This window comes from Barbatula barbatula, assembly GCF_947034865.1.
Source record: "Barbatula barbatula genome assembly, chromosome: 17".
In the NCBI taxonomy this organism is placed as follows: Eukaryota; Metazoa; Chordata; class Actinopteri; order Cypriniformes; family Nemacheilidae; genus Barbatula; species Barbatula barbatula.
Genome location: NC_136780.1, coordinates 7,316,241 through 7,343,672, shown reverse-complemented (window position 1 = coordinate 7,343,672; position 27,432 = coordinate 7,316,241). Strand labels below are relative to the sequence as shown.

Genomic DNA, 27,432 nt, shown 5'->3' with positions numbered 1-27,432 from the left:
AGCAAACTATAATTCCAATTGAATTTTGTGAAAAAAAAGTCCCTGAACAAAACAAACAGTCGCGTTTAAAATTAGCGTGAGCAATGTTTACATCCCTCGATCACCAATTCTGAATACAGACCTCAGCTAACAGCAGTGAGTTGAGCCACTAAAGCCGGGCATTGTATTTGCATATCACAGAGCTGGCTGCGGAAGCGGCCATAAAATGCGTCCATAAATCTGGATAAACAAGCGGAGGGCCCGACATACACCGATACGGAGAGAGAGGGCCGCAGGTACTGTGGGTTAAGGTGCGTCTCCAGTCTTTTCAAGCTAATTTAAACAGTGTTAAGTGTAATGAGGCAAAAGCGGTAAGCAAGCCGACATGATAGCGGTGGCACTTCATAAATTTGGTAAAAGGAGTTTCCCTTGGCTATAGTGATTGCTTTGTTGTTTTTATGTTGTTAGGATAAAACCTTGAGTATAATTAGCCAGCAGACAAGCAGCACCCGTTGTTGTGTACTAAATCATAAGCACATTTCTCATTATGTATGCTGGAGAATTGTGGGGATCAAACGGGATGAGGAGCTCACGGCAACAGGTTGATATCGTTGTGATCTTCAGTTTTTCTATAGCTATACTTCAAAATCTTATAATTTTTATTAAATGCATAAGTTGGATAAATAAAAATATGATCAAATTACATGTATGTACAAAATACCAACTCCAATAAACAAATGACAAAATCATCAAAATAAAATAAAAATATGATCAATTAAAAAAACAAGAAAAATAAATCAGTTCTCAGCTGTGTGTCAAAGTAGCCACTGATAAATTTGTCCAAAATGTCTTATCGACTAGTCTGGTGCTGTCAGCCCCAGTCGTTTCTAAATTGGCAGTTTTGTCTTACGTTAGAGGAATGGAACAGAGGCGGCCAAGGTCTGCTCCATCTGCCCAAAATCTCCTCCCAGCGAGACCCAAGCTGCCGTGCATCTGCTCGAGAGAAAAAACGAGGCAGCTGGAGTCAGATTCACAGTGGGCTATTCACACCGACCCAAACACACGGAGTCTGGATTCACACAGCCCTACCACTTATTAAATACCATGATTCATTCATAAGATGCGTGTTCACAGAAGGGAAACGAGACTGAAAAACGGTTATGTAAAATTCAAGAATATTTTCTTGCACAAAAAGACTCTTCAAATGAAAAAGCACATAAGCATTAGACAGTACTATGACTAAAGCCACAAATTAAATACAGTTCTTTCCAGATCATTCCTAATGGACACCACTGAATTCCTCAATATTCAAGCCGTACCCAGCATTTGTCCAAGTGCCAGATGTCCAAAACCCCTCTCATTACCCCCTTGGATCTGGGTCAGCCAGGTTGTAGTTCTCGAGGGGGATGGCTGTCAACAACTATCTCAACTTTATCCATCATCTAGGAGGTGCTTGCAAATCTATAGCGTTCCAATTGAAAAAGTGTTAAATCTGTGAGAGGCCTAATTTCGTGACCCTCCACCAAGGAGCTCATTTGCAGTCTTCTTGAAGGTCGGCCATTTCTCCCTGATGTTGGCAGCCAGTGAGCGATGGCAGCTCATGAGCCAGTGCTTAAAACAGCTAATCGAAGACATTTCCATCGAAGAAAGACGAAATGCTTTTTTTTCCCTCCCATGCGGGCTTGAGCGTGTTTTTAGAATTCAGCTACGGCTGTGAGGTCAAAACAAGAATGTTTTCGTTAACAAACGGCTCCCTTGTATCGTGACTCTATAAACAAAGGGAGCGAGCGCAAATTCACGTCCCTCCTGTGAAAGGTCAACATTCCTGCGTGATGTAACCGCACTTGCAGTTTGACCACATTCTGTTCATGTTTTGAAACACCCCCACGTCACTACCGCAAGCTAAAAAGGGAATTTTCAGCCTTGAATAAATCTGACTTAACCCAAAACAAGCAACTTTCAATGGAAACAATGAACAAGAAGTAACTTCGTAACAGGGTCTGAATCCACACGGAGGAATGCAGTGCTGTATGACACAGCCAGAGAAAACACAGTTTAACAATACACTATTGTAGGCTCTTTCCACCACTGGAACAGTGTATACACAGACATTCTTTACTTTCCTTTGTTATTTTGAATTCTCCATTCACACAAACATTAGTTATATGCAGATAGATGCTGACATCAGTGTGTTACACAGAATAAATCACTCTCAATGCATTTAATATTCATTGTGCTGTCATTGGTTTATGTCATACAGACTTCACAGTGTGCATTCCTATAGATAATGCTTTTCGCAAATAATGCTTTTTCTCTGTCAACCACTGCTTGAATACTTCACAAAAACACATTTGAAACATCACAATCTATTCTTTAGATCACACTGGATACAAATCTAAACTACTCGTGGATATTGTAAGACATACCTAAATGTAAAAGGGACAGTTCACCCAAACATTCTGTCATCGTTTACTCACTCTCGAGTTCTTGCATTTCTTTGTTCTGATGAACACAGTTAAAGATATTTGGAAGATTGTTTGCAACCAAACAGTTCTTGGTCACCATTATACCACAGTAGGACAAATTACAACGGTAGTTCCCACAACTGTTTGCTTTGCTAGATTCTTAAAAAAAAATCTACTTTTGTGTTTTTTACTGAAATATTAATATTGTATGCATCATACATTTTTGTATGATTCACAATTTTATGAGGCAGCTTCTTATGTTTTTGTACCAATTCCTGCAAGATGCTGCAAATTCCTACTAAAGCCCCCATCAAATCGGAAGATTTTTTTGTTTTTTAGTATTTATATGTAATACTTATAAACTAGTGTGAACTTCTGTGATCCAAATTAGCCAAAATTCACATTCAAAAGATGCTATACATACAAAATGTACACTCTCTATCTCTCACTTACTTCAACATCAACAATTTTTATAATAATAAAGATCAACAGTTTTTCTGACATCATTCAGAACTTCGGCTTCTCATCAAATTTTTGGACCAATCAAAAGCTCTCTACAATCTAGAGAATCAACCATCAGTCGCCACTAATGGCTAATCTAAAAGTTCAGTGCCCTCTCAATTATGTCCCTCCATATTTTTAATATTTAACAATTAACGATTAACATCAATGCACTGAACAAAGATGCACATTTCTAGGCACTTCAGTGAGTCTTTAATACCAGATAAACATAAAAAACATTTCAGTTCTTAAATCAAGGCCTCAGATACATGTATTACTCTGTGTACTGCACACCAGAGATGTCAAATCAAACAGCCTACGCTGATCAGAGACCTGAAAGACAGGAAAATCTGGACCCGTGGCTATTCAAGCATTTAAAGCCTATGAAGAAGTCTCCGTCAAGTGATTCTCTATCGGTTTTAAAGAGGACGAGGGCCCAGGGAGGTGAACTGGGGCTTGTCAAGAGCAGAGGCACGTCAAACGAGGAATGGTCACAGAAACCTGCTATTGAAACCCAGACAGACTGACACTACATCAATGAAAGCTTATTTTAGTGCACTGCGATATCTTTTGTTTGAAATGTTGACATGCTGGTCTGAGGATGCACATTTGCTGAGATTTCTGTTGATGTTTTTATAAGGATTTGACAGTCAAATAAAACCAGATAATATAACCACTACATTATTGGAACTGTTTACGTCATGCCAGATAAAAACTCAGGCATCATTTATTCACCCTCATCATCATGTCACTCAAAACTTGTATATGACTTTCGACTGTGGACGTGAAAATGTGATGTTTTGAACTATAGTGAACTATAGTTCCTGCCCCACAATGTGTTCCACAAGATGTCTGGACAGCCGATGGGAACATGACGAGATTCTACATAACAACGCCTTTCAACACAAAACTAACAAACTAAGCAGTGATTCATTACTCAACAGGTCATCAAGTAAAGACCAAAAAAGACAAAATGAAGAGGTCATTATCTAAGTGCAAACACATCCACATGGCTACAAAGACACGTTGAATAGAAGAGACAAAATCTCATTGAACTTTCGGCGATTGTTCAGAACATCAAAGGCTGCAGTGAGCATATGCTCAGTTTAGAAGCAAGCCATTTACTTTGATGATATTAATTCTAATAAGTGACATTGAAGTGGACCGCTAACACATGTTCTCTGTAGCTTCATGTGAAAAGCCATGTGCACTCATCTTTAAGAACATAAAGTATGGAATACAAAAGGCCCTGGCCGTTCTTCACCCGACCCTTAGTTGGACTTCAAAGCAAGGGTTTGAAGGCTGACGCCTGAGGACAAGGCTAGCCAGATCAATAAACTGTTAACAGACCTAACCATCTCGGCTGTCCAAATAGCCTGTGCAGAGATGATGCCGTCCGTGAATTCTGATGAGGAAGTGGTGTACTAATCTCATGCGGGCAGGGCGTTGAGCGAAAGAGATGTGCTGCCGGAATAAGATAAGTGGAGCGTTTATTCTATGTTGGCAAGGCTAGAAAAAAAAAGATACCAGTTAGCATCATCTAGAGATTGTCCCTGGGACATCCATTTCAGATTTAGATTGAGTACTGATAACTCGCAAACTGCTACCGCTATAATGCAGTCTGAGACGTGATATTTAAAGTTGTGGTTTGTAACTTTTTCCTCTATATGTCCATTAATGTTCGAAAAGTACAATTGCCGGTTACTTTACGTACTTCTTTATGCGGGTGGAAGTTAAATGACGCTAAGCTGACATTTCTAAGCTCAAGATATAAATCATTATTATAAGCTTTTCACAGTCCGTCGCGATAAGGAGACAGTTATTGACACTTATTGACGTATCTGCTCAAATCCTTTTTGTTCATTTGCACTATTTCAGATCACAGCTGCACTAACATACTCCTGAGACAGGATGTAGAATGACATTCTCTAATAATAATAATAATAATCATTTGTATTACTTTACTTATATAATTATTATTATTACTGTTTGTATTAATACTAATAGCAATAACAACTTATTGTTATTATTATTATTATTATTATTATAAGTGTTTTCAGCAGCTCTCCCTCAAAAGTAAAACACAAAGGATGGTGTGGCGTTGGGGCTCTGGAAAAAGCTTGTGATGTTTATCAGAATAACCTCTAGAATTTGTTCCAGGTGTAGACCTCATAAGCAGATGCTCTTGCGACACTATATAGGGAGATGTACTTAAAATACCTCTCGTTCAGTTTGAGTTTAACATAAATTTAGATTCCCATGCTTGTCCTTCACAGGAGTCCAACAAACACGCGGGGGGTGAAAGGGGGGATGTTTATGCAGGTGAGAGAAGATATCAGCTGTGAACCTAACACAATCATTTGAAATAAGCCAGAGTTATGGCAAGAAAGCCTCTATAAATAAAGTCGAATAAAGCACCTGTGCAAACGGTGCACACAGAGCGGCAGGAAACATCTGTGGATGTCAGAATGCTCAAAGTGAGCATACAAATAGCTACCGTATACACAACCCTCAGGACCACACAAATCCTATCAGTGTAATTACTTTTCATCTCAAAAGGCCACTAGAGAGGAACGATCCATTTTCCTGTCCTAATTTCTCATTTTCATGCAAAAGCATGCTTATGCACACACAGAGCGCTCAAGAGAAGGGCAAGTTATTTGTGGGCATTAAGATTTCAAAAGGCCATCACTTTTCATTCCTTGGTGGTGTGCGCTACATGCCAGCACAGGCATAATAAAGACCAATGAAAACACAGAAAGAGTAGCTCAATTACCATGGTTGCTCAAAGTTGTGCTAGCAACACCAAGGTGGCGGGTTCAATTCAAAGGTAACGCAATCTATATAAGTATATGAGAACAGAGCATTATACAAGAGACCACAGTCACCACACCATTTGTTCATTTTTAAATGTGGCCAGTTGATTTTTGGACATATAGTCAACCACCTAGAAATCACTCAGTGTCATTTCCAATAACCCTATGATCTTAGTCATGTCAATGCAACGAAAAGTTAAACAATGGCTAACCGATATGATTCATTCTCACAGGCGCTTTCCCATTTCCATGTCATCTCTCATCATTTAGACTCTGACAGACAAACAGTGCCGGAATGGTTGAATGTTCCACTAAATCACAAGCAGAGACAAGTGCAACAACAGAAGTCTTCTGCCTACTTCAGCTCGCCTGACAGGAAGCCTGATAAGAGGTGAGCATGAGATGGTTGCCGGGAGAGGTTGGAGATATGCTTTAATATTCCGAGCAGATGCTCCTATCTTGGATATTGGTGTGCACATCCCCCATGGATGGGCAGCTGGGTGCCTGTGACTAGACTCTGGAATTATTCCACACAGGAAGTGCAAAGGAAAAGCTCATGGATGTCAAGTTGTTTAGTTGTACATCTTGTCATTTACGTCCAAATGGAGTCTGAGAACACATAAGGGATGACAGATTCAGTGCAGGGTGAATTTAAAAAGCGTGTTCAGGTAAAATGGTAATTTTACAGATTATGCTACAGCCCATAAATGCCAATTATGTCTATTATGCCTGCCCTGGTCCATCTACAGGTTGACAGAATGAAAGTAGCACAGTTTATGGTTGCCTTTGAAATGCACGGTTTTATGACAAATATCATTAACTTCCTACTGTGCGTTCACACCAGACACGAATGAAACGTTAAGCGCGAGTGATTTACATGTTAAGTCAATGTAAAGTCCCGATAGACATTCCGCAAAATTTGAACCTTGGTGGATATACGCGTCGAGTTAACCAATCAGGAGCTTGCTCTAGTAGTGACGCGATTATGACATAGCGAGCAGAGGTAGAAATCCAAAACAACAATGGAGGACTGCGCTTCCGAAGGATCTGATGGACCCAGACACGGAGACGAACAAGTCTACTCTGTTTTTCAGCCTTCCGTAGCACATGCACATACACACGCGAATAGCGTGATTTACCGTGTTTGGTGTGAACACTCTATTAGCCCTTCAAAAATCAGCACAACTGGTTAGCTTGTCCTGGAATTGTGAAAACTCTACATAAAACAAGTTTTACTCACAAAAAGAGACTGAAGGAGGTTTAAACTTGGGAAATTAATCAAACGCCTTGAAATAAAAAGCAAAAATATACTTTCTGCGATTGTCAGATCCAGGCAACAACCATAGAAGGTTTTTAACCAGAAAAGTGAAAATCCTATTTGACTAGTGGGCTTTATGTAACCTTAAGAATATGAATGAAGGGGTGCGACAAAAAAATGAGTATTTTTTGGTGACTAAACAATGACTAAACACTGTGTTTCTCACAGTGAGAAACACAGACTTCACCAGATTGTTAAAACAGCTGTGCTATGATTTTATAGGTATATGTGAGTTAAATGGCCACAGCAGCTGGTTGTGACAGACTTGTTGTAAACAGTGAACACTTTAACGGACCACGTTCTCTGATACAAACCCTGTATGCTCCAAATACCAAACAGCAGAAATGAAGTCTGACTTCACCCAAAGTAACTCAAACAAGAGTGACATGGGAAGCTGTAAACCAAAAAGCCACACAACTGAACGACAGAGTTTTACTGTTTATTAAAGCATGTTCTAACAAACGAAAGAGGTCATGGAATTGCTAAAAAAAGAGAATGTGATCAACACAAGAAAAGTTGACACAATGACAATCCAACGACATGATATAACTATCAAAACATTTGGTGCTTGATCATGCCACACAGCATCCTGACAGAAGGACTAATGCAAGTCAGTCTGTGACTCAGTATAATCATACCCTCTCTCACTCTTCCTCCGCACATTATCACAATGTGTGGATATTGCACCGTTGCGGTTAATCAAGGCCACACACCAGACAATGCCTTCAGGCGTAATTTCACAGATGCAGGACCACAATCATTCATCTGGTCAGGATGTGTGACATCAGTGTTGCTTGGTTCTAATGCAAAACCACGGATATGATAGTCATAGCCGAATTGAAAAGCTGATGACTGTACAGGACATTTTAGCTTAAAGATGACGTTCATACACAAGTTTAAATTCTGTCAATACTTTTGCAAACAATGAAACTGAATGAGAACCAAAGGTGGTCAAGCTCCAAAGACAAAACAAAAAGCACTATAAAAGCATAGTTATGGTTGTGTAGTCAATGCCTCTAAAATTCTGAAAAATATCTCCGTGGTTTTGTGTTCACGCAATGGAAATCATTGAGGCCCATTGCTGTTTGGTTATCAGCGTTATTTAAAATATATGCAGAAAATGAAAGTCATACAAGTTTGAAATGATACGAGGATAAGAAAATAATGAACACATACAAATTTTGTCTGAACTATCACTAAGACCTAAAAACTTCATAGACTCATTGCCAACCCCAACACACAAAATATGTGCGAGCGCCACAGCTGACAGAGAAGGTGTGGGGGTGAAGAGCAGGAAAATGGAGGAGGAGATGACAGGTCCAAGAGAATATGTAGGAGGCCAAGAAGCTTCACACCACGAGACAGATGACACTGGAAAAGAAGTGATGACTATGAACAGCAAGTACACTGGCCGACGAGGAGCCGATAGGGAGAGCTCACGGTACGGCGTACATTTTTTCATCAGCACAGCAAACTACACCTGGCTCTTTTAAAAACCTAAAAAAGTCTACAGCGGTGATAACAAAGGAACAGTTTCCTTTCATAACTGCAATGGAAAACGTTGCAGAAAACTTTCCTAAATATTATAGCTAGAATTATGCTTTCAGAGACTAAAATAAGAGTCAAACTCTAATTGCCCCTCCAAATCTGCAGATTCTATCTTGGCTTGGGCATATCAAATTGCATTTCGGTTGGTAATACTTATCACACACAAACCACAAACTATGCTTTTATACATTCTATAAAGTACATTTATTTATGAGCATGTGCAACAAATGCATTCCTGATTCACAAACAGGAAGATTTAAGTAGGTGCAAAGAATAAAGCTTAATTTAGAGTCCAAAGGGTCCATAAATGGAAACACTGAGCGTGGGTCAAGTGTTTCCTCATAATTTGGCATGGCAAACTGTTATTTCCCCTAAAGAAAAGTCATGTTTAGAACTCCAGGAGTAAACGAAATGTATCTGCTTACATTAAACAGTGGCTGTGAAGTTTAACTGAACTGAATTACTGGTATCTTGCATATAAAAAAAGTTGTTAGGTCTCCCACTGGTCGATTAAGAATTGATCCTTAGGGTCATGATTCAATTCAGAATACTATTTAGCATATATTTGATTTGATTCAATTTATTGTCATTACACACATACAAGTACAGTGCAACGAAATGTATATATGTGATGTCGTTACATTGAATTTGTGCTCGAGACGTTGTCACTTTTGCTTCTAGCCTCTGACGTGTCATATACTGTATTTTAATGCAACCAAGTATACCACAGCTGTTCTCATTGACATATTTTCTCTTTGTGTTATGAGACATTAAAACAACTATAAAATAGTAATTTAACAAGACTGCATGTTAACCGGCGGTCACTTCCACGAATTGGCATCGTCTAACAAAATCATTATACTTATGTTATAAGTCCAGCTACAAGAAAAAGATTTAAGAAACTAAAGCACGCCCTTTGAAAAATCATAAACACTGTGAATTCCTGGTAAAGCAACCTTAGCTTAGCCAATGGCGTGAGTTTGGGGCAGGACCACCTGTTTGTTCGAACAATACCAGACAGGGCAAGTACTCAAAAAACATGTTTAGGGGCTTTTACAATTTTTCGTCCGCATCACGATGCATTAGAAAATCTAATTTTCTCCCGCCCAAAATAGAACACACTTTATTTGATGTACTCCACAGGAGTTTCTTACAGCCAAACAAGGCAAAAAATAAGACAGAGAGGCCAGTTCATATGGCTCAGAAATTAAGACGTCCGTCTTATCGTAATGCTCCGTTTCCTTCTACTACTTCCATCTGTTGTTTTCTTACCGTCTTAAGCACCACCACTTGACTGTAACTTAAAACTATGCTCCTTTGTTTTCTCATTTCTCACCGAGGAGATGCCAGGAACACGTTGTCCACTGACGTGCTTGCATCTGTCTGACCACCAGACTCAGATGGGAGCCATGAAGAAACCCTTTGAATACAGATTCTCAGGCTTCATATCAGTTGTGTGAAGCACATTGGCAGTGTTACTAGGGGCTCGAATTTAAGCTTAAGCAGTCTCCTGGTAACACATGATCCCCTGAGCAGGCCTCTTCAAAGAAGCATAGTGGACTCATCAATGATTGAGAGATGGTATGAATTAAACATAAACTGAGGCACTGTAAGAAAATACCCACACACATGCATCCGCAAACACACACACACACACACAGGCAAAGACTTTCTGGAAACCTGACTTTTATTTTAAAAAGTTGATGGAAAAAAGTTATTATAAAAAGAGCTAGGAAATTGCAGCCTGGTCATGCTGATATATTTTCCTATTCATGGTTCAACTATAAGAAAAATAACATAACTACAGTCAAGCCATTTGAAGAAGCATAAACACTCTGGTTGAGCCAAGGTTGCCATATCAGGAATTCATTGTCAAAGGCATGAGTTTGGGGCAGGACCACCAGTTTGTCTGAACAACAATACCACCAGATAGGGCAAGTTCTCTATTTTTTTTTACACAAAATTGGGTTTTTGTTAGCGTTAGGACACGATTTCAGCTGTCCACTCTTCTCTTGCTGAGTCAGGAGCCGAACAGCACCCAACACAATAATTGAATCAATTACACTTGGATTCGGTTCAAAGCTACAGGCTTTGGCAGATTTAACAAACTCGTACTACCTCAAAATAATCAGCTGGAGACATCCAATACTAACTCCTGGACTAATGCCAATTCACAGCCATTATGAAATGCGAGAACTGCTTAATTTTCATATGAATAATTATAATACACTCTTGACAGATGTAAACAGCACTCGAAACAACTACACACGTTAATTACAAACATATTAAACAGCATTGTAATGGCATAAAGAAGCCAAATGGTGATGCATCAGGCAGGCTAACATGTTAAATGAGGTGAACAGTGGGCAGAAAGGGGGGCCAAGAAGTCAGACGACATCTGCGCTGCAGGCAAAGAGGATTACAGACGGCACTTAATGTTTAAAGAGAGTTTACAAAATTTCCAGCTGAATTGCCAAGATACCTATAGAATCACGACTCTCTTGGCTGTGATGGGCTAGATAGGTAGTGACACCAGAATACCAAGAAACCTAGAAGATGTTTAACCAAAAAAGTTATACAATTCGTAATGTACTGTTTTGTGTTTCTCCGGTAAGAATTAATTGTGTTCTATTGGTTCCCATTCGCCACATGACATCTCATTACCTGCAGAGACCCATATAGAGACCATTACAGCTTCTGTTAAAGACATAAACATCAAATCCATTCGAATTTCCGTGAAGGTTTCTATTGTTGTTCTCTTCTCTACAGGGGAACCAGAGAGGTTACACCCTCAGAACAAGATGGTGCTCATTCTCACTTTTAACTGTTTATTCACTGGTATAGCCACACCTGATCCCTACACCTGTCCTGAAAGCTCAGGTGCCTTTTGTAAATCGTCTACATGTCACTTACAACACTGGATTTACACCCCTGCATACGTATCTTGAGCAGAAAAAACATCTTAAAGTAAATGCATACATAAAGAGAGAATTGATAAAATGACTGTGGTAAATGATCCACGAACAGAAAGCATTTATCTACCCCTCACTAGTGGTACCAATTCCTCCCCATGATGGATAGGCTCAATTTCCTCTTCTTTGTGGTAACTATGATAAATGGATTCACTTAAATCCACTTGGGAGTTTCATTTGATCAAAGACAGATTCTAACTTTAAGCAAAACTATAAAGTCGTATAAGACTGAGGCTTATCAAAAGCAGCCTTTGAAAACAGAATGTGAGGTGTGCCCCCCTATAAAACCATAAACAAATAAACCAACCTGGCTTTACAGTCTTCAGACGGAGGGGCTCCCGAAAGTGGCGGATGACAGCGAGGGTGTCTCTGTTCGTCAATCCGCTGACAGGCGTGCCGTTCACCTCTAGCAGCACGTCTCCCGGACCAGGCAACCTGCCGACATGGCACACGATCGCGTCCGACAGCACCTGTCCCAGGTGCGGGAACTCGCCGTGTTCGGCTCCGCCGCATATCTCCAGCACGGCGCTGAGCTCCACGGCGTTACCCCACGATAAAGCGCATTCTTGGACTTTACTGGACCAATGTTTCTTCTTTTTCAGGGTCTTGGACATGATTAATCCTCGAGTGTTTCAAACAAAACAAGTTGTTTCCTTAAATTTCCCGATTAGAGCGCAGTAACGCAGATCGGTCCGATTCCCATCTCTTGGTCGAATAGGTAAAACGTATTCAAAACTTCAGATGTGACATCGCTCGTGACGTCCCGGTCCGAAATCGCACAAATTCATCCGTGTAAACAGCTCGCGCGAACGTAGAAGGACATGACCAAACAATCCTCGTTCCCTTCAAATCCCAATTGCTGCTCACCGAGGAGCAGCGACGGATCTCGGGCGTCTGATGATCAAAACAAACGCTTTCTAGGAAAGAAAAACGAGGAAATACGCTACCATCGGAGGCAGGACAGCCTATCCCGCCGTATCGAAAGAACACAACCTTAAATCGCTGCGTAATACCGGTGATGAATGAAACGCATCAGACAAAAATGACATCCGTATGTAAATCGTAGTGCGACCCTATTGTTAACTTGGGTTTGCGCACCTGTTTTAATGACATCAGCAACCGGCGCGTTCACGGGAAACGAGGAGCAACGTTATACCTGGATCGGGAATACCCGACTAACTACGGTCCACTATCCAGCGACCTTTGAGTTCTCTGTGAAATGTCCTCTTGTCGTCTACGCAGAGCTGTCAGTGCCCGACGTCCCGTCTGTGATGAGGCTCCGGACAGCTTTACAACTTTGCCGTCGTTTTTGCATTCACCACGCTACCAAACGAGAGCATTAACTATCGGTGGCGCACGTTGACGCCGCCGCACGGCGTGAACGAACGCAGGACAGCCAATGAGAGCGAGGGGGCGGGATTTCGTATACTTTCTCACAACGCCAAACGTAACGTCGCTCTACCATACTTATCTGCGCTCAAATAAATGTCTCTACTTCATTAAGCAATGAGTAAAGAAATAATAATGGCCTACGAACACTTTTCTAAAACTCTTGGAAGCAGACTCGGGTAAGGTAAACAATAACTGAAGATGATGGTAGCAGCATGTGTTAATGAAAACAAACTCGTATATTCAACTTGTCCAAAACACGGGTGTAAAAATTTACGTGTCAAACGGCGCCCTTTCCTTTTATTTACGCCACCTGTTGCGCAAATGTTTGTTGAACATTAACATTTGCATAAGTGTGGTGTTTTACGATATGAGTTTATGCCATGTTGTGATGTAAAACATTCGCTAAAGCGTGTAAAGATTAGCTTTTTAAAGTATTATAAAGCGCAACAAAATAAAACAACATTCATTTCCGGATTTAAAAATGACTTGATGTAGTATGATAGTGCCACCTGCTGTTGTAGTGTGAACTAGCGCACTCTAACAACTATTGATCCATCTGTGTCTTGTACTTTACCTTTTTTTACATCACATGTTACTAAGAATCACTATACCGGTATTGATCATCACTGTGATATTAAAAACCCCGATTATTGATATTGTGTTCTTTTTACAAATTGTAAACAATTTAGCCTGTTTAAAGTTTTGCTTTACATTGGTCACACATTCTCTCTCTCTGTCTCAGTGTGATTCATTGGCTAAAAAAGGAAACATAAATAACACGACAATTTACATACGTGAAATGTTTAACAATATTTCCATTCATTTATGCAATATAAACATAACACCCCCCCCCTCCCACACACACACACACACACTTGAATAAGCACCTACTCTCAATAGTTAAAATGTGTCAAACACATAGCTCGTGGCAACAGTTAAAATAATTGTGTATAGTGTATATGTCGATCATTAACCGAGGTGTGCCTTCACCCTGAAGGTCATTGCTCTGAAAGTCGAAACAAATCCAGCCAAGCTTTTTAGATAGAAGTGGAGCATAAGATATGGGACTTACCTGTGGTCTCTACCAAAAGCAGCCAGAGAGGTCTTTAATAGATTCATTTTGCCACCTTGATCCTAGCAAGGCAAGAAAGGTAAGGATGCTCCGTACTTGCTGGTGTCTTCTCAAAGAATATACAAGCCTGAGTTGGTTAGATAAATGCTTCTAAAGTGTGTTTTACATTGCAAAGTTTAAAAGTAGCTTTTGTAGACAACGTGCAATTCATGAGAAAGCCATGGGCAGGTAAGGAGGAGAAAGACAAGGCACGCGAAATCAATGTAAATGTTATACATTTTTTGATTTTGTAGTATGTTAGTACAACAAAGTTTAAATCTAGACATTATGCTCATAATGCTCTAATATGCAAAATCATACACATGATGTTTTTGCACCTTTCATTCGACTGATTAAGCCATTGTCTTTTGTCAGTTGTGGGAAATGATAAAGTGACACATGGCTGTACAGGTTCTATGCAACAGCTCCTCTGACCCCTTTTGTTGTACGTATAAGTCTGCTTTCCTCTCAGTGCTAAAGTAAAAAGTATAGCGTTTAAACATTTTAAGTCTAAATTAGATGCTCTCGAGACAAAGTAATTGAGCGTTACATGCTTCAAATACATTTTCACATTCGTCAGAGCATGAAAGGATATAGTCAGCGTGTTGTCTTTATTTTGTGTTTGCATGAACGGACAGATGAGGAAGGATCAGGTTCATTTGCGCTCATCATTATTCCAAGCTTGCTGGCTCTGAGCACACTGATAGTTTTGTCTCAAATAATATGGAGATTTGCTCGCAAAAGATTACCATCGCAGACCAGCTCAGACCCTACGAATGAAAATGGTACGAGGAAACCAATATTTGAATAAACCTGCATTTAAATTTCTCTGAATAAAACACTTTTATGAACCACAACTGTTTGTGTAGTTCTTGTTATTTCCTTTGTTGTTAAAACGTCTGCTGTATGATCTCTCACAAGGGGAGCCTGTAACCTTGAACACAGAATCTGGGCCTGTTCAGGATTCACTGGGTCCGTGGGAAATACCTTCTCAGTGCATCTTGGAGGGGGTTGAGGTCTTTCAAATTGGCCGCTATGGACCAATCTGCAAGGGTCAGCTAAAACAAGAAAACCAATCCACTGCTGTAGTGATTAAAACCCTAAAAGGTACAGAGATAGCTCTAGACAACAACATTTAAATGACCTTTCACTGTCTGGCCTCTGAATTGCATTCTAAATGATTTCCACCAAGGATTTAATTAAACAGTATATATGTTTTCCATATGCTGTAATACTGTAGTGTACTATAGTATTTACTATAGTAAACTGCACTAAAATTACCAGGTTCGCTTAATAGGACTAGGTGTCATAATCCCTCTGTTCAGCACAGTTGAATTGCCCAATAGGACATTTCCACGCCTTAATACATACTTACCTTTCCTTTCCATTATCTGAGACTATAGTAAAGTATACTATTTAATAATATAGTACTACAATCTATTAAGGTTAACTTTGTGGGCTTTGGCTTTCTTTCATAGTAAAAGCAAAAAGCATTTTCAATTGAGAACATAAGAATTATGTCTTATGGTCCAACTGAATGACTGCCAGTGTTGTATTCACGTTTCAGACAGATCAAATCAACACGACGCTAAGGAGTTTGTGGATATGGTCCTATTCCATGCAGCTATAAGCAAACATGAGAACATTGTGAAAATGTTATACTGCCAGACACAACGGACGCCCATGTATCTCGTTTTGGAGGCGAGCATTCCAGGAAACCTTTTGCATTTCCTATGGAGTCTGCGAGAGGTAAAAATATTTACAGAGAGTTTGCACATGCCTCAAGATCACCGATTTACCTCTGACTCTTACTGTATAGGGCAGACCTGATAAGTTGCAGGCTTTTTCAGAGAGATCTGTTTATACGGTAGCTAAACAGGCAGCAGCAGGTCTGGTGAGTCACCCGTTCAGTAAATTTACCATGTGGATATATAGTATGTTCGAATACTGTATTAAGTAACTGAAAGAACTCTTTGCTATGCTTGAATCATACAGATTGTTTTCTTTCTCTTAGGACTATCTGTACTCATATCACAGGATTCTTCATGGGGATGTCGCAGCCAGGAATATGTTAATCGACTCAGGGTTTTCTGTTAAAGTTTCTGGTTTGAACTTGGCTTTTAAGAGCCGACAGACAAAGACGGCAAATAAAGAACTACAAGCTGACGTGCCAGTAAAATGGCAATCCCCGGAGCGGATAATGGGAGTTCCCGTAACAGACAGGAGTGATGTGTAAATCTGCCAAAATGTTTAATACTACGACAACATTTAAAAAAAATCTTTTGTGTTTGTTTGTGATATATTAATGTTGTCTTACTCTTTCAGGTGGTCGTTTGGAATCCTGCTTTATGAGTTGATAACCCTGGGTAATATTATCAAATTGTTTGTTAAACAAAGTGGATAATATTTGGGACTTATTTTAACACATGACATCTTTTTGGTCCGAAAGGTTCCCCTCCCTATCCGGATCTAGAACCATCTGAAGTTCTTCCCCACACTTTAGTTCATTACAGAATAAAAAGACCAGAAAACTGTGGAGCTCCGTTGTAAGCATTCTGTCTTTTTTGTCAGCACTTAATTTCCAGCAGCTGATACCAAAGTAACAAATATAATATGACAATTTCTTGCAGATATGACCTTTTTAAGTATTGCTGCATGTGGAACTTCAAGGACCGGCCTGTGTACTCTGGGGTTATGAGACTTCTGGACTCCTACATCCACCTCGCAGACACAAAAGCTCTTTGCTCTGAACAGCCTATTGACATATGTGAATACAAGAGAAAAGCAGGCCTGTCATGAGTGTGACATTTAGAGACCAATAGTACATGAAAATGCTTTCATGAAGATATTTACCCCATTAAATGATGTCTCTCTTGTCATTAAATAACCTGTATGTAGCTTTTTCTGTAGAACACAAAATAGGATATTTTGAGAAATGTGTCAGTGTTTTGTGTTCATAAGTCAATGAGGGTCAATGTTGTTGGGTTATTGACGTTCTTTAAAAAATCTTATTTTGTGTTCTGCAGAAGAAAGAAAATCAAACAGGTTATAACTGTATGATAGCTTTTATAGCTCTAATTGTAGTACCCAAAGTCATTTACTAGGAAGTGTAAAGATAGCTACAACCGTTACACATTTCATGACATAATCAGTAGGCATACTTAAAACACATCATTTGACTGTATTCCCTAAAAGTGAGTGAAATAAAAAGTTCAAAAGAAGTTGTAGATGAATCAATCTTAACAGAAGTTTTTATTCTTTGTTTAAAAAACACCTTTATTATAGCATGGAAAGAGCATCCAGAAGCTGAGAAGTTTTTTGTTCCCTCTGTAATGACATAGTCAGGGATAGCAGGCGGAATATCACACTTACCTGTTGTAGGAAAATAAGTCAGAAGTACGAATGTTTGAGCTGAAAAGGGAAGTTCACCCAAAAATCAACTGTGTGATTTTTATTCACCCACATGACATTGAACATGTTTAGAGAACCTCTGGCGTCTTCGGAGCAAAAATGAAGGCTTGGAAATCTCTCAAATGTCACCTAAATATGTTCATTTGTGCGCAGAAGATGCCGGAAGTTCTCTTAACATGTTTAACGTCACGTGGGTGAGTAAAAAATCACAAGAAGTTAATTTTAGGTGGTCTTCCCCTTTAATTGTTGAAGACAGGGAGAACAATATCTCACTGTAACATTCCAAATCTGACCCTGTCTACAAGTCCAAGCTAGTGATTTTTTTGTGATTTACATAAATTCAGCACATAATGTTAGAACTATCATCTTGATATATTTAATATTGTCAAAGTGAAATTAATGATAAAAATCTAACTTAAATTATCTCATAATTAGATACTTCATACATATTTTGTTTTCGTTGCACTACAAAATTCAGATTGCCCACATTTCAAAGGGCTATACTGGGAAATTCTAAAAAGAAATAAAACAAGAGACAAGACCAAACACCACTACATTTTAATAAAAATTAACCACAAGTGGTGCACATAAAAACAAAACAATGCCTTCATTTTACAGCTAGGTTCCATATTCAAAGTGAACATGTAAACCATAAAGGGTTCATTCAAAACGCAACTAAAATTTCCCAACAAACCATTTTCATTTGATTTTCCTGTCTAACGTTGTCCCCCTCCATCTCTGTCTCTGTGTTATATTTGAGTATATGTGTTAACTCACAATAGAGTTGACTTTCTTTGAGAAACAAAGTAATTGACCTGATGAAGTGACATCATACACCATAGTGTACAAACTATCGAACTGGATCTAAATCTGGGATCTGTGGGATCTAACATTTTTGGCATTGTCACAGTTAGATCTATCAAAACAGAGGCCGGCAATAATTCGGCAGAATACTTTGGGATGCCAAAATTGTTTTTTGTCAAATTACACCAACTGCCATGTTCCTGACATTGATTCATGATTGCCTACTAAATACAACAGAACATACGGTATTTTATTGAGCAAACATTAACCAGGGAAAACTAAAAGGACGAAAACACCTACCTTAATCATATGTAGTGTTTCACATAAGTCAGAAGGATACAAATCCCTTTTCAGGAAATGTTTCATAATATTTTAGAAATAATTCCAATTATCACAGTTCATTTAAAGAGCAATGTAATGTGATTTGAAGAAAGCAGATAGTTTGGTTATATTTAAGCTTTGACTTGTGAATACTCTCACACTGACCGTTTTGGAGAATTTCCTTTTTATCAGTAATCCAGTACACAAAATAAAAATCTTAAATATACACAATGAAAAAAACTAAAACTTGTTCTGATCTACCTCAACAACAACCAAAAAGCAGCAGTTCAACAAATATAAATTCCACAGCAAATTTGACTTGAATATGTGTCCCGCTTCATGCCTCCTCGGTTTTGATTTAGTGCAGACAACATGCATAGCACCCTGCAACCTCTGTTTCATGAGACAAAATAACATTCTGATTATAAACAGATGTCAATATGTGTACGACAGAGGTCATTTCCCATTTCTTTTCCTTATTGAAAAAACAACAGCAGCTAATGAAGGTGTCCATAACTCTCACTAAAAGTTTGTCAGGGCATGAGGTATACAACCCCACAGCTAAAATGATTGAAATAAAAATATGTTTCTCGGTCGGTTTGATTTTCCTTTGCATGAAGCACTGTGGGTTCCAAAAAAGCTGCACAGTCCTTCCTCAGCTGTAAGGAGGCTTTAGGAAGCGGCCTCTCTGGCCATGTTACACTTTGGAGCTCCACAGGGCTGTTGGAAACAGTATGTAGGAAACGGACCATAACAAGTAGTAAACACATGCTGGAGGGAAGGAGAAGCAAAACACCATGGCAATTCCTATAGTGAAAGAGAACAAATTTGACTTATTTCATTTGTTTTGTCACCAAAATATAAAGATTATAAATCAGATATCATGCTAATCAATATCTGGTTTTAGGTACCCAAAGATATCTTTTTGCCCTGGCCAAAGATTGCTAAACACAGTAAGAACTGACGCAACCAGATACTGCGTGCTGTCGCAACTTTTCAAATATTGTAAAATTGGTCTTAGTTTAGGTAAACATATCTGTCAAATGCATAAATGTAAACTCATTTTGTTGCCTTGCAAATCTCCGAGTAGCTTTACCTCCAATGTAGACCACCTTCTTCCAGGCCTGAGACTCGAGTACTCGGTCATGTGGGTAAAACGTCTGGCTCACCATGAAAGGAATCATAGCCACCGCTATGATTCTCAGCACCGGCATATTTCCCCCAGTGAGTAAAGAAACACAGGCTAGAATGGCAGATGAGTAGATGCATGGTAGGCCACGGTACATGAAGGGAATTCCTGCAAAAAACAGACACCTTTAGATCAATTCTGCCAAAGTATTCAATGTTTTATATTGTATATATTTAAAATGATGGTATGTGTCTGTTTATTTATTTTATGAAAATAATTCTGATGAACTTCCAAGAGTATGTAAGTGATACAATTGGGTGTGGCAACTACAGTGTTTCAGATTTTAGTGTGATATGCATGTATTGTAAATGATAGTTTCTCACCACTAGAGAAGAAGCAGAGACGAACAAAGACCGACAGCACATAAAACATGCACAGAATATTATCCAGCAGATTGGGCGTCCTTAAAAGTAATGATGTCGCTATTCCAAATGTTGTAAAATCAGCGAAATCGTCCAACTTTGCACCTGTGATACACAATAAACAAAAAAGTTAGATTATCCCCAGGGAAGTGGAGGGGGGGGATATGTTTTCATCAGATTGTTGCCAATTGGCTGTGGGTTCAAACAACTGGCGTGGAATGTCAACAGCATGGTGAAAAATTATAACAATGTCAGATATGCAGGGGGTCCAAAGCATCGGGATCAAACAAACAATCAGCGCATAATCCCTTGCATTAGGCCATTTAATCACAAAATGACTGTCCAGTTGACACAACAGCGACTGGAAGCAAAATAACACCAGGGTGTGTGAGGTCATGCAAAACAACGGAGCGGGAAACAAAGCTCAGGAGGACAAGTGACTTGGCATTGTGAGAGCTATTTGAGGCAGCTGGGTGGACGTGACTTTTTTGATGATGCTTAAAAATCAAAAAACCAAAAACATAGGACATATGAGAAAGCCTTTTCTGTATTTTTAAACTTTGGTCAAGGCTCAATTCTGTCCCCATTTAGTTCCACTTAATCTTGAGGACACTCAGTCCTACTCACCCAGTGCAGAACAGGCATTAAGTTGCCTAGCAACAGCTCCATCTGCCAAATCCAGCAGGTAACCGATCAGGACCAGCCAGCATGCGGCATGATGATCCCTGCAGATAACAACATTGGTGAGACCACAATGTACAAAACCACATGTATGCTGAAAAAACAAATACATTTGGCTGCAATCTTGAACTTGTAAAATGTTTCTCCTTTTTTACACATTATTTATAATATTACATTCCGTCATATACAGAATGATATACATTTTTAAATGAGGTTATGAAATAACAAAAAAATGCCTACCCGTTGAGACTGCAGAGAATTGAGGTCATTCCCATGACCAGGTTGGCAACAGAGAGAGCATTGGCAGCATTTCTACGGGCAAACTCCTTTAGATGCAGCCAGTTAGGTTTTTCGTTCAGGAGTAGTTTAGTAGCATCCTGGAAAAAGGCTGAGACCAAGAAGAAACATCAGCAGTTAAACAAGAGCTTCTATTGTGTTAGTACACTGCCTGGAGAGTTTTGGCTTTGTGACAGTATATTAAAGAAATATGACATAACTTTATTTCAGAAAATTATATCCAGCCGGAGTAGAAAATATAGCAACCAGTCACACTTTATTTAGAGTCTCATATATCATGCTAAAGTACCGGTCGCAAATGTGGCATTTTTGTAATTATTTACTTATCCTCTCTGAAACATTTATTGGGCAATGTTTTGATTTATTAACCTATACCCCAGCCCATCACAAAAATATAACACTGGGATAATAGCATGAGAAACTATAAAGTCATAAATATAATATACACATAAAATACACAATGTAACCTCACCATAAGTCTAATTCGAGCTCCCCTAAAAATGAACTAAAACATACAAAAACTATGCCGACATTAGATACGTTTGCAATCATTTTACAATTATAATGTTTAAAAATATTATGTTTTCTAAATATAACATAGCCATTAACCCCACCTACCACAGACAAAACATTTTACTGTAGTATATAAACCATTCAATTAATAGCAAAAGTAAAACATTTACTGTAAAAATACCTACAATAAATATTTGAATGGGTGATAAAAAAAACTTTTTTAATAGACGTTATGATTTTCAAAACGCAGTTTCAAGTACTTTATAGAATGCTTTAAAAACATAATTTGCTCTAACCAAAAGGATACAATACTCACCAATACATTTCTATGATCAAATTGAATATAATAGGAAAAAACTACTCTTTGATTTGTAGACGTCTTCATCGGATGTACACGCCAGGTCCAAAGTTAAACTGTGTTTGTCGAATGAGACATTTAAGTTTGTAACATTTAAGTTTAGCTAAGTAAAGGTTCTTCTCAGGGCGGACTAGGACTAAAAAGTGGTCGACCCCACACCTGTCCATTCGCAAAAGGGCTTCGGTTCCCCTGCGTCTGGTCATTTGGTGGTCGCGTTTTAGGGGCGCCCCCCTCTGTCCATTTACGATTGTGTTCCTGTCCCCCGGTCTGTTCGCAATTGCCTTCCTGAGGCTGCCAACATGAGCGGCATCCCAACGAGAAAACTCCCGGTGCTCCAGATGGCCGATCTTATACTAGTGACCCACAATCATACTACGTAAACATCATTTTAACTCGCTAGTTTATAATTTACTTCTTATTTATTGTTGATTGTTATCAGAAATAATCTACAGGGACTCTGTCCCTGTCTATAAACCCTCAATTCATAAAAAAATACCAAGAAAAGATCACAGACAGAGGTTTGTGTGCTGTTATTCATTCACAAAGCACATGTGACAAATTGATCTCCAACTATTACGGTAGATCTCTAAATTGACAACCGGGTCACCAGGAAAACATGTTCACACTGCAGACATTTCCGATTTGTTTATCAAATCCGATCTTCAGGATGCACACTCAAATTTGCCCACAAAAGCATGGCTGTCATTTATACTTACTGTATCTAAATTGGTTGCAATATCAATGACACAGGAATCAGCATGTTGCCAAATGACACTCTGATCCATGTTCCAACAAGTGGAGGAGGAGAGCTGGATATTTGCCCTTGGCACATGAGACAACAAACAGAACTAAACTCTAACTAAACTGAAACTCTAAAGGTACATTTCTTCAGTAGTCTTCACGATTTGCAATGATTCCAAAGAGAGAGAGACAATTAGCATTAAATGTTATCAAAACACAGAGCTAGGAGGTCTTCTTAAAATTCAAGTGCTTGAGACTGTTGCTTCTGAAACGCTGCAGAGATTTTCAATGAAGTCAGACAAAGACGTCTTTGTAATGGAGTAAATCAGTGAGAATTTCTCTAAAGACATTCACAAAGTGTGATATATGTTGTATTCCTTATGTAATAAGCTCATTCGGCTGTAATAGGACAAAGGCGTAAATTCAATGCGTGCAGATCTTGCGAAATCTGATGTACAAAGGACACTTTGATATTTGTGTGCGTGACAGACCCAGCGTTTCTTCTTGTACGTCATGATTTCATTGTGCATTGTGAAATAAGCATACCTATATGCAAGAAGACATGCACATTGTGTGATGTTTATTAACAAAGTTTGGGAGGAGCACAGGCAGATAACCCACCTGGCTGGTTCCCTAGCATTCACAGCATCTGCCCTATCAGCTTCAAGAGAGAACTACTACAAATAGACAAAGCTGTCTTACCTGCATTCTCTCTACAGTCTTCAAGCATCACTCCACCACCCCGGCTCCTTACCACGAGCCCGTTTTCTCCCGCAGGACAATGGGGGGAGCGCTTTCTGGGTTTGGGCTAATATCGGCCTCAGGGGCCTTCTCCCCGGACGGCACGCCATATACGCATACCTTTTAACCTGCATTGTTATCTGCATTGGCGAACTCGTGAATTGTCATTTAGGTATATTAAGCTCACTGCTACAATACTTAAAATATTGCCGAGCATTTACAAAGACATTAAGAAAGTTGTCAAAGTTGGGGTTCCTACTATTGCGTTTTGTACCCTGAACTTGATGTGATTCCAAAGCCAGTCGATTTCAAGCGATTCTTCATCTGAAAGAAAACAGTCAATGAGACACAGCACATGCCAACACACAGAATTAACAGTTTAAAGTCAAGGTTTGTTTTTACTTTAATTCAGAGGCATTTAGACCTCTCCATTATGTAATTAAAGTTTTTTATAAAGATTATCAAAGCATGTGAGATATGTATTATATCTAAAGTATTTCAAATAAAACCAAGGAAATGCACTGCTATGGAAGGCAAGTTTGTTTTAAAAGTAAAGTAAACACTAGTTTTGGTGGTAGAAGTCAGGATGGTGCATTATGTGTATATAACAGACACACAAGACAAAATGCCTCACACAAAATACATCAGCACTGGACTAAGAGAACTAAAGTAGTCCAAAAAAGTATGCTAACCAAAATTGGTACTCAAAACTCAGCTATAATATATTTCCGTTGAGGTAGGTGTGAACCCGTGGCACTAGACTTTTTGGATCTAGTCATTTGAAAAAAATAAACTACCTGTTAATGGACTTCAGTATAGAGTTCAAAATACATTTCACTGTGTCCAGAGCATAACAGGATTAAGTGACTGAAGTCAACTTTGGAAACACCTGCTGTGGGAGTGTTCAAGAATCGACAGGTGGTTTTCTGTATTGAAAACATATGATGTATGTAAAAACTGGTTGTCTGGTTCCTCCATTCCACATGACAGAAATCCCAGAATGAAAATGTGTTTCTGGAACATGGTTTAATAATGTACATTGGAAATATAGTTGCTAGCCAAAGCAACTACTGTATGGAACATATATTAATACCACAATAATAGTAAAAGAATGGTGCTATACAGCACTAAAAGTGGTTCTTAGCTCGTAATCATAGAGAACAACTTTGAGTGCTATATAGAACCATATCTTGGTGCTCCAGTGGTTCTTCAGAGGTTCTTTAGCGGTTCTTTGGGATGACTGAGGTGCTATAAAGAACGGCTGAAGAACCATCCAGGGGTTTAACAGGTTCTTTACACGGAAGCAGTGCTGTATGGTTCTATGAAGAACCTCTGAAGAATCACTGAAGCACCAAAATATGGTTCTATACATCACTTAAAAGTGGTTCTCCTATTATTACGAGCCAAGAACCACTTTTAGTGCAATAGCACCATTTGTATAGTGCAGTGGTTAATGGTTTCTTAACATAGTGCAAGACAGCCACTGGGCATCTATACAGTTTACTATAAACAACTACAATTCAGAAAGTCAAAACCCTTTTAACAACTTCACAAAAATTGCAGTCTGATGACAAACATACATCGCTTCATAACTAACCACAAGAAGACAATTTGCACACGTCTCCTTACTGAAAAATGAAAACCAACAACAGTATGAGAAGAAACAGAAGAATATGGCTCTTTAATAGTAGTCCGATTTTTAATCTACATACCAGATGTTGGAGTTAGGAAGATCATGCTGGTTTCCGAATGTCTTCAAGCTAAACAGCACAGCAACTAAACCAATGTAAAAAAATGAAAATACTATTGTTATACTCATTCAGAAAAAAATCTTTATTAAAATAAAACCATTGTTGATTTTATTAAAGGATCTATCTTTTTTAGTTGTAATGAGTAAAATTGCATTCTAATAGTGTACTCTGTTACTGTATGCCTGCATAAGTCGTGTATTATGATTATGACATAATAATATGGCATTGGTTCTGTTTACAGTAACTGAAAACAGCAGCATTTCTTAGCGATATTCTATTTACACTAACCGAAAATACCTGTTTGCCTATATTCTTTGGAAGTAAATAGTAGATACTATTGGTACTTATAAATAGTGGCAGACAACATTACTATTTGCACCTCAGTGTTGTTGCGCAGTCATTATGCAATAATTACAGAGTGTAAATCATTGTATTTATAAAAATGTTGTAAGATTGAGATATTAAAGCCATACACCAACCCCTAACCTTACCCTAAAACCCAACCTTATGAATAAAAATGAATTTTAAGTCTTAAATAAATTTTTGGATCTTATCTTCTTTATGATCTGTAATGTGAAAAAGGTAAAAGAGCGATTTGTACTGAGTGTAAGTTAAATAGACAACATGAGCGAATCATCACGATTTTAAACAATCACATTTAAAGCGCAGCTAACAATTCTTCCGCTTTGATTTTTATAATCACAATAATCACATATCATCACATTAACATTGCTACAGTAAAAAGGATAAAGACAAAAATGTCTTCGTCTGTGCGGCATCTTTCTCTACGCATATCGAGAAAGTAGGATATAGAATCAAAGTACCCTGAGCACACACCCACTAAAGTGCACGTTGACTACTGCCTCAGGACCACGCCGTTGTGTCTAAAAGGGAAACAGCAACCTCTACTGGGCACGCGCACTTCAATAACGCATACATTTTGTAGCGCTGAAAACAGTTTATAACAATTTTTGTATTGTCAGGTTTAAGGTTGGGTAGATGTACGCGTTAGCTAATGTAATTTATTGTAATTTTATGGCGAGAGATTTTGCATCATTTCCTTCCGTAGCTGTATCCAGCCACAACAATAGGCACGATCACGTCTGTTACATAAACCACACAGAGTAGCACCTGATATTCTCAACGCATTTCGTTCTGACGATATGCAAAATCTCACGAGTGATGTACAACCTATAGTAGTCACGCGTGATGTTTGCGTTAAGATAGCCCACAATTCAAAAGTAGTCGTATGATTCATCTTTTTTTTAACGAAATTAAAATAGAATTTCTTAAGCATTTATTCTGCAGTGAAAAAAGCGCAGTAAGCAGCAAATCCATTCGTCTCTGCGTATGACTTTCGCGTTATGACTCACAAGCAACAATAAGAATCGGCTTGAAAGGTTCTCGTTTACCTACGCACTTACCTTTATGCACTTACCAATACGCGTTTGAATGATTTATTCACTTTATTATAGGCACACTGTATCGAATAAGGCTTTAAATGAAAAATACTTTATTTATTATATCGCACAAGCGCATATACAACCATATTATTATGCATTTATATGAATATGAAGTTACAGTTCATTATATTTACATTTATTCAATTCTAAAACGTCGCAAGTATAACCCATCTTATTTCAAAAGCATATTTAAATCACGATTCTACTTATGTTAAAAAAAAAACTTACCTCCTTTTAAACAACAAGCTCTTCGACTCAAAATGAACGTGGAAACGCCTTTGGATGGACTTAACTTCACCGAGGCAATATTTTAAACATTCAATGGTTGCCCAAAATAATAACCTTTAATAGAAGAATGACACTATTCACAACGCGACTGTCTGTCAAAAACAATGCGTAGTCCATTTTCAGCGCGTCTCTTTTTAAAGGCACGGCAAAGTGTATAGAAGACCAAGAGGCGAAACTCTAGTGCGCTTTCAGACGCAGCCACTAGGTGGCGCTTCGGTAGCGCCGCCGCCATCTTGGGGTGAAAATGCTTACTGGACAACTCGGATACAGACGGAATGCTACCGAGAGAGATGTCAAAGTGGATTAAAAGAAAGCGATGTTCGGCAATTTATGCTGCAAAAACTATCAATGTGACAGTACAATTCTTGCCTTTCATCGTTTCCCAAAGACCCTCTCATGTAATAAGTTAC

The 27,432-nt window shown here is 38.7% G+C and overlaps 3 protein-coding genes across 17 annotated transcripts in view; 1 reads left to right on the top strand and 2 right to left on the bottom strand.

The window, feature by feature from the left end:
- The window catches only part of magi3a (membrane associated guanylate kinase, WW and PDZ domain containing 3a), a 93,602-nt gene extending 80,563 nt beyond the window's left edge, over positions 1-13,039 (bottom strand). For 2 of the 4 annotated variants that reach the window (XM_079477491.1, XM_079477492.1), the window contains exon 1: positions 11,907-13,039. In XM_079477491.1, coding sequence (XP_079333617.1) covers positions 11,907-12,213 — 307 coding nt within the window. In that variant the 5' untranslated portion in view covers positions 12,214-13,039. The remainder of the gene's footprint in view (positions 1-11,906) is intronic. The other 2 variants (XM_079477489.1, XM_079477490.1) reach the window with 1 other exon arrangement.
- On the top strand, positions 12,967-18,200 carry LOC306906254 (tyrosine-protein kinase STYK1). Of its 4 annotated transcripts, XM_079477496.1 has the most exons (11): positions 13,060-13,167; positions 13,989-14,142; positions 14,478-14,547; positions 14,741-14,887; positions 15,024-15,209; positions 15,670-15,851; positions 15,922-15,996; positions 16,117-16,334; positions 16,428-16,468; positions 16,552-16,648; positions 16,733-18,200. In XM_079477496.1, exons 3-11 carry the CDS (start codon positions 14,502-14,504, stop codon positions 16,899-16,901), a joined length of 1,161 nt encoding a protein of 386 aa, XP_079333622.1. In that variant the 5' UTR covers positions 13,060-13,167; positions 13,989-14,142; positions 14,478-14,501; the 3' UTR covers positions 16,902-18,200. The 4 variants fall into 4 exon arrangements, with proteins under 4 accessions (XP_079333623.1, XP_079333622.1, XP_079333624.1 ...); XM_079477497.1 differs by lacking the exon at positions 13,989-14,142 and having other exon boundaries at positions 12,967-13,167; positions 16,733-17,916; XM_079477498.1 differs by lacking the exon at positions 13,060-13,167 and having other exon boundaries at positions 14,026-14,142; positions 15,048-15,209; positions 16,733-17,661.
- tmem269 (transmembrane protein 269) lies at positions 18,055-27,201 on the bottom strand. Of its 9 annotated transcripts, none has more exons than XM_079477503.1 (9): positions 26,963-27,201; positions 25,233-25,296; positions 24,318-24,446; positions 22,755-23,844; positions 21,111-21,258; positions 20,817-20,914; positions 20,151-20,294; positions 19,735-19,935; positions 18,055-19,445 (listed from the first exon to the last, which is right to left on the bottom strand). In XM_079477503.1, exons 5-9 carry the CDS (start codon positions 21,143-21,145, stop codon positions 19,336-19,338), a joined length of 588 nt encoding a protein of 195 aa, XP_079333629.1. In that variant the 5' UTR covers positions 21,146-21,258; positions 22,755-23,844; positions 24,318-24,446; positions 25,233-25,296; positions 26,963-27,201; the 3' UTR covers positions 18,055-19,335. The 9 variants fall into 9 exon arrangements, with proteins under 9 accessions (XP_079333629.1, XP_079333630.1, XP_079333631.1 ...); XM_079477504.1 differs by having other exon boundaries at positions 23,780-23,844; positions 26,963-27,164; XM_079477505.1 differs by having other exon boundaries at positions 23,795-23,844; positions 26,963-27,132.
- Between the last annotated feature and the right edge of the window lie 231 nt (positions 27,202-27,432).